At 40.1% G+C, this 12,371-nt stretch overlaps 1 protein-coding gene across 1 annotated transcript; it reads right to left on the minus strand.

Moving 5' to 3' along the window:
- Positions 1 to 8,138: 8,138 nt before the first annotated feature.
- Positions 8,139 to 9,914, minus strand: LOC132871143 (kelch-like protein 10). The gene has a single exon (XM_060905251.1). It carries the CDS (start codon positions 9,912 to 9,914, stop codon positions 8,139 to 8,141), a length of 1,776 nt encoding a protein of 591 aa, XP_060761234.1.
- Between the last annotated feature and the right edge of the window lie 2,457 nt (positions 9,915 to 12,371).

The raw sequence follows: 12,371 nt of genomic DNA on the forward strand, positions 1-12,371 counted from the left end.
TTGTAACAAGTCGGGCCCATTAAAAAAGATAGCCAATTATTTTGGTTCATCTATCCTATTAGAATCTAATAATCTACAGTTAAGTGTATAACAGAATACAACATCACATCTTGTTACAGTTGGGAGCCCAGGAATTAAATAAATGCAATAAAAACAAACTGTTTTTAATTGTAGATATTGGATTTCAAACTGTATGGATGTGCCAGAAGCCAACATAAAACCATGCATGCAGGTCATTCTCAGTCAAAAGGGATTAATGATCCAAAAGTGGAGTCTGGTCCATTAACACAAGAACTTATTGCCATGTTTGTGTACAGCAAACAAGCAAGTTATTAAAACCAAGAAGTACACTCAAAATAAGTGGATATAGAAACCACTCAATGGGATAGATCCGTAAACGTTAACAAAAAAGGATTTTTCCTATGGACTGCAGTTGACTTCCTGACTTTGGGACTGCGGTTGTCGTGAACGGTTTTTGCAATCGGGTTTCCGTCGGTGGGGGGTTTATAGCATCAGCAAAGCTGACTTTATGTTCGGACTGTTAAGGTTATAGTCAAGTTGTCTGTTGTTGTCCAAATGAGGATGGGTTCCCTTTTGAGTCTGGTTCCTCTCGAGGTTTCTTCCTCATGTCGTCTGAGGGAGTTTTTCCTCGCCACCGTCGCTACAGGCTTGCTCATTGGGGATAGAGTAGGGATAAAATTAGCTCATATTTTAAGCCGTTCAAATTCTGTAAAGCTGCTTTGTGGCAATGTTTATTGTTAAAAGCGCTATACAAATAAACTTGACTTGACTATGAGTTAGAAAATTATCCATCCATTGAGTTCCCCAACATCTCAAACTACCTGGTGCTGCAGACATCATTCTACACGGACACACAGATTCCTGAAGGGCATGGAGGCGTACAACTTTTTATATGGCTGGGTTAAAGATCTGGGGATCAGGACACTACAAGATGAACAAAGGTAGATGGCTCTAAGTGCAGAAAGGGTGTTTATTAGCAGGTGTTATATTTACAAAAGCAAAACAGAAAGCAGAGTATTTAAAGTGTTAAAAACATGGCTAGAAACAAACATGACAGTGATACTTCACAAAGCCTCTGTGAAAACATCTTCCATATCTGTGTGTGCTGATTGTGTTCAAATCAGTATCAGGTGTTTCCCATAACGACTGGGTCCCAAGTGCACGCACAACGCACTTTGTGAGCGCACACAGCCGCTCGATAGTAAAGTGTTCACCTACTGTGTGACCACAAATTTTAGCTCACGTGTATATCGCCACCAAAATGCCTTATTTTCATGGATAACCCATCGCAAAGCATCGCGAGCTGTAGTGTAACCGTAGCTTAATGAGGCAGATGTGATGTCAGATGCAGTCCAGCAACTGTACCCTACTACGGGTAAAAAATGAACTTCAACTTGAAAAAAATTCATTGCCCACTAGATGGCACTTTGCAATCCACTAATGGACCACGGCGCAGTGGTTGAGAAACACTGTTTTAGGATACAGCTCTTCAAATTCGTCAATTGTGACTTCAACCTTTCCCTCACCAGCTTCTCTTTTCCATCATTCTGTTTAAGTTAATGAGACAAAAATAACAGTTTGTCTTGTTACTGAGAAAGCAGAAAGGCTAAATTCCTCTGTCCCGAAGACTCAAGTTTTAGTTAAATAGCGTGATGTGCCATTCATTTACAACCTCGATTCCAAAAAAGTTGGGACAAAGTACAAATTGTAAATAAAAACGGAATGCAATAATTTACAAATCTCAGAAACTGATATTGTATTCACAATAGAACATAGACAACATATCAAATGTCGAAAGTGAGACATTTTGAAATTTCATGCCAAATATTGGCTCATTTGAAATTTCATGACAGCAACACATCTCAAAAAAGTTGGGACAGGGGCAATAAGAGGCTGGAAAAGTTAAAGGTACAAAAAAGGAACAGCTGGAGGACCAAATTGCAACTCATTAGGTCAATTGGCAATAGGTCATTAACATGACTGGGTATAAAAAGAGCATCTTGAAGTGGCAGCGGCTCTCAGAAGTAAAGATGGGAAGAGGATCACCAATCCCCCTAATTCTGCGCCGACAAATAGTGGAGCAATATCAGAAAGGAGTTCGACAGTGTAAAATTGCAAAGAGTTTGAACATATCATCATCTACAGTGCATAATATCATCAAAAGATTCAGAGAATCTGGAAGAATCTCTGTGCGTAAGGGTCAAGGCTGGAAAACCATACTGGGTGCCCATGATCTTTGGGCCCTTAGACGGCACTGCATCACATACAGGCATGCTTCTGTATTGGAAATCACAAAATGGGCTCAGGAATATTTGCAGAGAACATTACCTGTGAACACAATTCACCGTGCCATCCGCCGTTGCCAGCTAAAACTCTATAGTTCAAAGAAGAAGCCGTATCTAAACATGATCCAGAAGTGCAGACGTCTTCTCTGGGCCAAGGCTCATTTAAAATGGACTGTGGCAAAGTGGAAAACTGTTCTGTGGTGAGACGAATCAAAATTTGAAGTTCTTTATGGAAATCAGGAATGCCGTGTCATTCGGACTAAAGAGGAGAAGGACGACCCAAGTTGTTATCAGCGCTCAGTTCAGAAGCCTGCATCTCTGATGGTATGGGGTTGCATTAGTGCATGTGGCATGGGCAGCTTACACATCTGGAAAGACACCATCAATGCTGAAAGGTATATCCAGGTTCTAGAGCAACATATGCTCCCATACAGACGACGTCTCTTTCAGGGAAGACCTTGCATTTTCCAACATGACAATGCCAAACCACATACTGCATCAATTACAGCATCATGGCTGCGTAGAAGAAGGGTCCGGGTACTGAACTGGCCAGCCTGCAGTCCAGATCTTTCACCCATAGAAAACATTTGGCGCATCATAAAACGGAAGACACGACAAAAATGACCGCAGACAGTTGAGCAACTAGAATCCTACATTAGACAAGAATTCCTATCCCTAAACTTGAGCAACTTGTCTCCTCAGTCCCCAGACGTTTACAGACTGTTGTAAAGAGAAAAGGGGATGTCTCACAGTGGTAAACATGGCCTTGTTCCAACTTTTTTGAGATGTGTTGTTGTCATGAAGTTTAAAATCACCTAATTTTTCTCTTTAAATGATACATTTTCTCAGTTTAAACATTTGATATGTCATCTATGTTCTATTCTGAATAAAATATGGAATTTTGAAACTTCCACATCATTGCATTCCGTTTTTATTTACAATTTGTACTTTGTCCCAACTTTTTTGGAATCGGGGTTGTATAAATAAAGAATTTTAATCATTCATATTGTAAGAGGAAAACTATCTCCAACAAACAAACTCAAGAACATCTAAATAAATACAAACCCCATTTCCAGAAAAGTTGGGATATTTTTCAAAATGCAGTAAAACATAAATCTGTGATTTGTTAATTCATGTGAACCTTTATTTCATTGAGAAAAGTACAAAGAAAAGAATTTCAATCATTTTACTGACCATTTTAATTGCATTTTGTAAATATAAGTGAAGTTAGAATTTGATGCCTGCAACACACTCAAAAAAAGTTGGGACAATTAGTGTCAAATACGAGGAATAAAATAATAATTGTGAGTTATTTCAACGTCTAGACAAATTCAAATTCATCCAATTTATTTTTCAAATCTACTTCCACTGTTTTCCAAGCTGTAAAACTGAAATATCTCACTCTGTTTGTGATATGACATTTACAGTTATGGCAGTTGAAAATGCAGCCAATGTTCACCATGCCACCATGTTTTCAAGTTGGATAATATAAACACCACCACAATGTTACCGCCACTGCTATTACTACTTGGTCTCTACCAAAGCTGATATACAAACAGACAACTAATCAGTTAGTTGAACCTGATAAATATGATGTGGCATCAGATTTTATCAGCTTTTCTTTTCCATCATTGAAGAAGAATGAAAAATGAAGACATCCAACAATATAACCACCAGCTCAAAGTTGTCCTCTAGTGTTCACTGTAAGCCGCTGCAGTTTTTTTCCCCATATTTGTTTGTTGCACGTGTTTATTATCCAAAGTATTATTGTAGATGAACATTAACACACACACACACACACACACACACACACACACACACACTGGAACAAAGGCTAAACAGATGGCTTGGCAACACAGAGCATGAATGTGTGTTATGTGCACATTACTCTGTGTGTGTGTGTGTGTGTGTGTGTGTGTGTGTGTGTGTGTGTGTGTGTGTGTGTGTGTGTGTGTGTGTGTGTGGTCTGACCTGGCCTGTTTTATTGAAGTCATTTTGCATGGAAAGTGGTGCTCTGCGGTTCACATCAAATATCTGAATAGCTTAAAATGTGCTATTGCAGAAATCAATATGTTTAACACAAACGTGTGGAAGTATTTCATTATAGTTTGATATAATATCTATCAGGACTAAGATCTGGCTTCTGATACCTTCAGAAGATCAAAATGGAAAACCATCCTCTCTCCAAAGAAGAAAACAAGAAATAAGGCATTGTTGTCTACTGTGAAGTCAGCCATGAAAATCAATCACGTCACCTTCTGTCATGTGTAGTGTTACCACCTCTCCTGGTTTTCCCAGGACTGTCCCTTTTTAAACTCTTCTTTTATTTTCCTGGAAAATATATTGCATTTACAAGGACACATAATGTCTCATTTTTCATAAGGCTGATTTTATACAGCTATATTTTAAACATCTACAGCATAAGTATCACACAAGTTATCCAGGCGTGATTGCCAATGACAATAAACCCAACACTGGTCCACTGCAGTATTCTAGCAGGCTACTGGCTATTACTCATGCTGTACGCCTGTAATCAACATATTCTTTAGTTGCTAACTTACCAACTTCTATACAATGTTCATTCATTAGTCACTTTGACTAGGTGCTAACAACATCAACTTTAATAATACTAGAGCAGCAGCTACAATTATCGACAGTCCATAATTATTGACACTACCTTTTCAAATTTACCAATAAAAAACAATTTTATAAACGTGAGTTTCAGTCACAACAGTTATTATTGGTTAATTATAGTGCTGTCAAGTGATTAAAATATTTAATCGCGATTAATGTCGCGACTGTCATAGTTAACTCGCGATTAATCGCAATTTAATCGCACATTTTTCTCACATGAAAAACCATTGTAATTCTCTTATCAGCATAAAAAAGTGAATGGGCTTGCGTTGTACCAATGTTTTTTTTTTTTATTGCAGAGCATAACACGTCTTGTCACAGCCACTGCAAAGTCGGGCTGAAGCTGCCGATGGGAAAACGAAACCTAAGCCAAGCACCGTGGCTCTTCGTCCCGAGGCGCGGGGCTAGCGCGCCCTGCCCGCGCTGGTTCTTTGGGGGGAGGGCAGAAGACTCTGGCTGTGCGGGGCGCGGCATTACAGTCTAGCTGCCATCGTTTTTCTAAGCAAAGTCTATGTTCCAAGTTCCTGGCAGTTTCAAAAGCTTATGAAAAACCTACATCATGTCACAGAGCGTTAATCTCGCGATAAAAAAATTATCACCGTTAAAATTGAGTCAAGTTAACGCGTTAATAACGCGACATTTTTGACAGCACTAGTTAATTAATAAACCGGGAAGCCCCCCCCGCCCTTTGATCTTGTTTTCTGATGGCACAGCTCATTACCTGAGATGGAATTATTTTTAGCACAATCAGCAATTTGAGAAAAACCCGGATGTTATCATTGCAGAGAAGCATCGTGGAAAGATCATGGACATGTTTTTACTTATCAAATTCACCAATATTTCATGATATCCTTGTCGAACCCTACTTTGTTTCTTATTCTTTCATTTGACAGTCACCATTTTGTATTTAAACACACGTTCGAGAAGTCACTTGAGGTGTCGATAATAGTGATCACGTTCACCAGTGTCCACCATTATTGACACCCTGTGGAATTAAGTGACATTTACAACTGTTATGTATCGATCTTTGTGTAACGTTGTTGAAGGAGATGACGTACTTAAAAAAAAGAAAAGTGCCGTGATTTATAATAATTTTTTTTCTGATTCATAACAGAATGGAATGTTTATAGAGTATTTGGGATCTGATTTCAATAAATAGAATTAGACCACAATTAAATTCCTAGAATATAAAAAATGACATGCTTGAAATATTCATTTGTTTCTATTCCATTCAGAATTTTTTTTTACAGTTTGTTGTAAATATCTACCACATATTACAATATCAGTAGACATTTTATATTTTGGTTCCAGGAATAACATGCAACCTTTGACCTGGATTTTCATGTGGTTACAATATCAATTGCCTTTTAACATTTATTTGTAAACTACAAAACTAGAAATTAATACAAGCAACAATGAATGATTAACAAAATGTGATCTACAAAAATACTGAGAAAGCAGGGAGAAAGTGGAACAAAAAGATTTTCTGACAGGTTAAACATTATCAGTTCATTTGTTGACAAACTTTAGAATTACTTCCTCATTTCAGTAAACACTGACATCTGTATATTTATATAAAAGATATTTTGTACTAAATATAAGTCTATGTAAAACAAATGTGAAATAAAATCTGTTTTGTTAACTGAATACCACATACCGATTTTTTTTTAATAAATAATCATCTGGATGTTGATAATTGTAGAACAGTGTCGATAGCTGTGGACAAAGTTGTCAATAATTGTGGCGTGGTGTCACGTGATCTGATACACTAAGTAATCAGGAATCAACTCATTTTTTTTCAGTGGACGTTTGAGGAATTATTCATGCACAATTTAGATATTGAAAGTCTTTTCAACTTTTGCAATGGCCAAAAGATCGTTAAGGTGTCAATAATTGTAGCCGCTGCTCTAGAGTGCTTACTCAATAATATAAAAGTATGATATAGGAGGTAGGTCAGAGGAAGAAGATGGTGTGCCAGTGAAGCACTGCTTGATATCCTTCAGGTGAGAAATTGTCATACTGGTCCCCTATAGCCACTGTAATGTCCTGACATTTACAACCTTACTGCTGTTCTCTTGAAACTCTTCTAATTCACACTGAACTGTTTGTCGTTGCCATTCATTTCTAGCCAATTAAGGGAGGATCCATCACTTTACTTGGAGAAGCGAAGTCTCTGCAGCCCAGCGTTGCTGTTCGATGGAAAGACCTGCATCCTCGCTGTGGGAAGCATACCTGTGAGCACTTGCACAAAGGAGGATTTCTTTGATGTAATGTTAGTCTTAATAGTGTACTACTAAACTTTGCACCAAAATGTGTTGCCACCCTTTTCTCAGTCATTCAGACAGAGGTAGTAGGTGAAAACATCCACGAGAGAGATGCCACAAGAGCATACAAGAAAGTAATCAATGAATGGAAATCATTTATTGAGAAATAAGTTCAGTACAAATGCCTATCTGTTCTGTTATTGTGCTTATTTTTCTCCTGGCACTGTCTTGCAGTCATTTGTTGTCATGCACCTGTACCTGACTTCCTTCAGTTTCTGTTGAGGTTTTTTTTTTTTAATTCCCTGTATCAGGTATAGTTTTATTTCATTCAGAAATACTGTTTGAACATCAGTGATTAAAAAAAGATAATTTTTTTTATCCAATCGGCCAATGTCACCTCTCTCTCTCTCTCTCTGCCTCTTGCTGTCCCTCTCACTCTGTCTCTCTGCCCTAGAATGTATATGTTGTGAAACACCTCTGTGACAGTGGGTGTCTGAGAGAAGATTGAGAGTGCAGTAGGTTACAGAAACACTTTTTGGCAATTTAAGACGTTATTGTGTGAAAATTGCTTTCAATAAATGTTGATGGAAGTTCACTTGCAGTTGTGATTTCACTTAAATCAGTATCCTGTTTTAAGATGTATGCTTTGAAATTTAGGACGAATTCTGGGTTTAGGCCTGTTTCAAGATGAGCAAACCTGTTTCAAGGAACAGCTTCATTACACCTCACTACTACTGAATAATTTACACTTAAATTAGTAATTTATTTTCTTCATCTTTGATTATAAAAATGATCCGTGACACTGATGAGAAAAGAGTGAACAAAAGATTAATTCAGGGTTTTTACTGCTCCAGGGCTCCTGAGTGTGTGATTTAATACAAGAGAGACCAAAAGGATGCTGATAAAGGAAGAAATTTATTTGTAAGTTTCAAATTTAAGCAGGAAGTGTGAGGAAGCTGGTCATGCTCTGTGAGCTCTGGGGGACTTCGTCTCGGGGTGCGGTGTACTCGGCCATGTTGGGTAAACCAGACAGCACACAGCAGCTCAGAGCGCTGCGTAAAACCTTCATGTCTTTGACTGCACACCATGCATCAGTTTTCTTATCGTAACACTCCACCTCACTGATGGAGGCACAGCCGTTACGTCCTCCAGCAACAAACAGGAGATCGTCCACCACCTCAATGCCGAAGTGGCTGCGCGATTTCATCATGGATGGAATGGCTCTCCATGAATTAGTCTGAGGATTATACACCTCTGCATTTCTGTGATAAATAACACCATCAAATCCACCAACAGCGTAAATCTGTCCATCGTATGAGACCACACCCACTCCACGCCTTCTGTGCCTCATGGGGGGGATGACAGTCCACTGGTCCGTTTGAGGATTGTAATACTCCGCCGTGAACAAGTGCTGGTCCTCGTCAAACCCGCCACACACGTACACTTTGCCATTCAGTGCTGTAGCACCTGCGTCGCTTCGTCTTTCGTGCATTGGTGCGATCATACTCCACTGATTAGTCTCCGGTTCATATCGCTCGACTGTGTCTAGCCATTCATTGCCATCGAATCCTCCCAGGGCATAGATACGGCCCTCCAGCACACACACACTCACGTAACATCGACGAGTGTGCATGGGGCTCACCTGAGCCCAGGTTCGGGTGACGGGGTCAAACCTCCTCACAGTGTTGGTGTAACTGTTCCCATCAAATCCTCCGATGCAGTACACAAAGCCATTCAGGTACACTGTCCCGTGATGCATTCGTGGATTCTCATCGTGGCACGTTGCTTTGACCCAGCGCTCTGCTCGCGTATCATACACTTCGATGCTATTGGTGGGGCCCCTGTGGCTCCAGCCACCGATTACCAGCAGAACGGCGTTGGGGAGGCGGCGCCGCGTGAACTCGGAGCCGAGAGATTCATTCACGTTGAGCCGAAGGATGCTCTGCAGAGCTCTGGAGATGATCGGCTTACATGCTGCGTTGTCCTTCACTAAAGCATTGTTCCTCACGTGATCCATAAAGTAATCATACGTCAGTAGCGCCAGACGCACCCTGGCCAGTAACACTCCCATGTGTGCGTTCCGACTCTGCGGCGCGTGTCTCATCCACTGTAAGATGGTCTCGAACACCACATTTTCCTGTTTCACGTTCAGCTCGTCGTTCTCGATGATCTCACCGAGCTGCTCGACCGTCAGCTCCAGGAACTCCTCAGAGATGCGCACCATCTCCTCAAAGTTGTGTAAGATAAACCGGAAGGCCTGCTGCTTCAACTTCTCAAAGGCATGAACGCAAGCGAAACACCAGATGCCAATGCAGTTCTCCAGACACAGCTGAGCCTTCAGGAACGCACAGCACTCACTCACCAGGCTTCTCACCATCAGATAATCAGCAGTGATCAGCAGCTCGTGCACGTTTTCCTCCGTGATGTGAACACGGTATGTGTACGCGTACTCCATGATCAGCTCCATCATCTCAGAGGAAATGTCAGGGATGCTGTACTCGTGCTTATCTGGAGGGCAGTAGCTGCTGGTGAACAGAGCGGTGAAGTAATTGCTGCAGCCACACAGGATGATCTTGTGCGCGTGGAACTCGGCACCATCCACTTTGATGAGAACATCACAGAGCTTCTTCTCCAACGACAGCTGCTTGATGGCGCTGTAGCTCATCTCTAACTTACTTGCCATTTCTTTCTCTCCTTCCTGCTTCATCATCTTCCCTTCAGTGTATTTGTGCTGACGGTGCAGATGCGTTTTTATACTCAGTGCGTTCCAATTCTTTATTCGAACAGAAGATTCTGATTCGCGTTCCGATTCGAATTCCGTAAATGGATACAGTATGGAAAGTCCCTGAGAGAAACCCTGTTCTTCAGGATAAATCTCTGTAAAGGGCTTTTGGACAGCAGCTTTTAAAGCCTGTTTATGTTCAAAATGCACACACGCCCACTGTAAAGAACAATTTACCCTCCTGGAAAAAAAAAAAACATATCCAAGGTGAAATGTCCAAAGGGTATTAATTATACATTAAAATGATTAAACTTTGATTAATTGAAAGGGTTAATAGTGGATTTATTAGATAGATAGATTATTCAGGCAAATATTGTCTTTCCGACGTTTTGGTGAGGAAAGTAATTGAACTCGTCCGCCTTAAGTAACCTTTTAAAACACTTTGTACATCAGAAAAACCCAGAAAGCAATTTGATCCGAGCCGGATCAGCACCGGATGTACCCCAAAGTGCGGTCGGGATACAGCAAACGGATCCGCCCCACATAACTTTTGCTCTCCGCCCCGTATCCGGCGTAGATACAGTGTTTGGATCTGGAATGGATGTGGGCCAGGTCCGGCACCGATCACTAAAAACCTCTCTCTGCACTGCCCAAATCAGGTCCGGATGGGAGTTGGATCAGTGCCAGATGGAGTCCAGATATGTACAACAACCGTCTGAGGTGAAACCTCAACCCTGCTTCATTAGCATTCATAGGAGACAAATGTTAAGAAAAATCTTCAATCACAAAATGCTTTTACTGACATGTGACTTTATAGATCAGCTATTTTTCACATTGGTAATTGGTATCAGCTCACAACATTTCTGGCACAGTGCAAAAAACAAAAAAGTTAAACAATGCTCAAAGTGCTGAACTGCATCGTATACATCACCACATATGCAAAACATGGATTAAGTGCTGAACTGCATTATAAACACCATACAAGAAAAACATGGATATAAAACACATGGCTTTCACACCAAAATGTACTCAAGTTCACGGTCCAGGCTTGTAAGTTCACACAGGCCCAGCATGTCAAGTGAACCATGGCTTTTAAAACTGGATAAAAAAGAAAATGGCAGTGTATGGTATTGGTACAAAGTGTTCACACGTGTGAATGTGCGGCCTCAGAGAGCAGCCCTCTCTACAATCACACGCCATCATTAGCCTCGTGCTCAGCCCCTTGTACCTGAAGATGAAAAACAGTGATCAGTTCTCCAAATGGCATGATTCAAACACAAAATAACTTTTCCCAAACAACCTTAGCTTCGTTCCGTAAAATACTATGGCTATTCATCCAAAAGAATCATCTCATAATGTCAAAAAGGCGCTTAGCGAAAAACTCAGTGCTGCATACAGTAGTGGGCCTGTTAAGCATAACAATTGTGCACAAAATGAAAAAAGCATGAAACTTTCAGGGTTTGTTCTTGAAGGCATAAGCTTTAATTTGAGACGTGGAGGCATTCTCAGTTTGACCTCTGGGGTCAGCTAGAGGTCATTGACCTCCATGATATCACATTTCTATGCATGAAATTAGAAAAGGCTGTATCTTAACATCTAAATGTGATGTAAATGTAAAATAAATGTGTTTTTTCATGTGCCTGGACATGAAAAAATCACATATAATACTGATATTCCTCTTAGGTGTAACTTCAGGGGTCAGGTAGAGGTCATTGACCTTTGAAATTTGAAGTTTCTATGCATGAAATTCTAGACGGGTGTATCTTAGGATCTAAATGTGATAGAAATGTGAAGTTAATGTGTATTTCCTTGTTTCTGACCATGAGAAACCCATTTTTGATACTGATATTACTCTTACAGGTCATCTCTGGGGTCAGCTAGAGGTCACTGACCTCCAGCATAATGCATTTCTATGCATAAAATTAGAAACGGGTGTACCTCAGGTTCTAAATGTGATAGAAATGTAAACTAAATTTGTATTTCTATGATTCTGTACATGAGAAACCCATTTTTGATACTGATATCATTCTGAGAGGTCAACATCATGGAGAACAGGCAAGGTTGGGAAACATCCCACATTTTGATAAATCTATATAGAAATCTCATGTGTTTTGGATTGTAAGAAACAATTCCATATGAATATGAACATGACAGAAATATACTTCAACTTGTCAGAAATTATAAACTTTAACTAATCAAAAACTTGAACTACAATCAAAACTCTAAATGCAGTGTAAACAGTTGAACAGGTTCCATAAAGAACATTTTTAAATCACTTATAGTATCTACATTTATTCTAAGGGCCTTGACCTTTGGGGATTACAATGTTGGCCTACAAATTGTAACTACAGAACACTGATTTAGTCGCTGCAGTCACCAGAGCATGTGCACAGTGCTGTGCACTTTAAGGCTGCCTTTTTACATCTACAGTGCCCAGTACAACCC

This window comes from Neoarius graeffei, chromosome 23 (assembly GCF_027579695.1).
Source record: "Neoarius graeffei isolate fNeoGra1 chromosome 23, fNeoGra1.pri, whole genome shotgun sequence".
NCBI classification, from domain to species: Eukaryota; Metazoa; Chordata; class Actinopteri; order Siluriformes; family Ariidae; genus Neoarius; species Neoarius graeffei.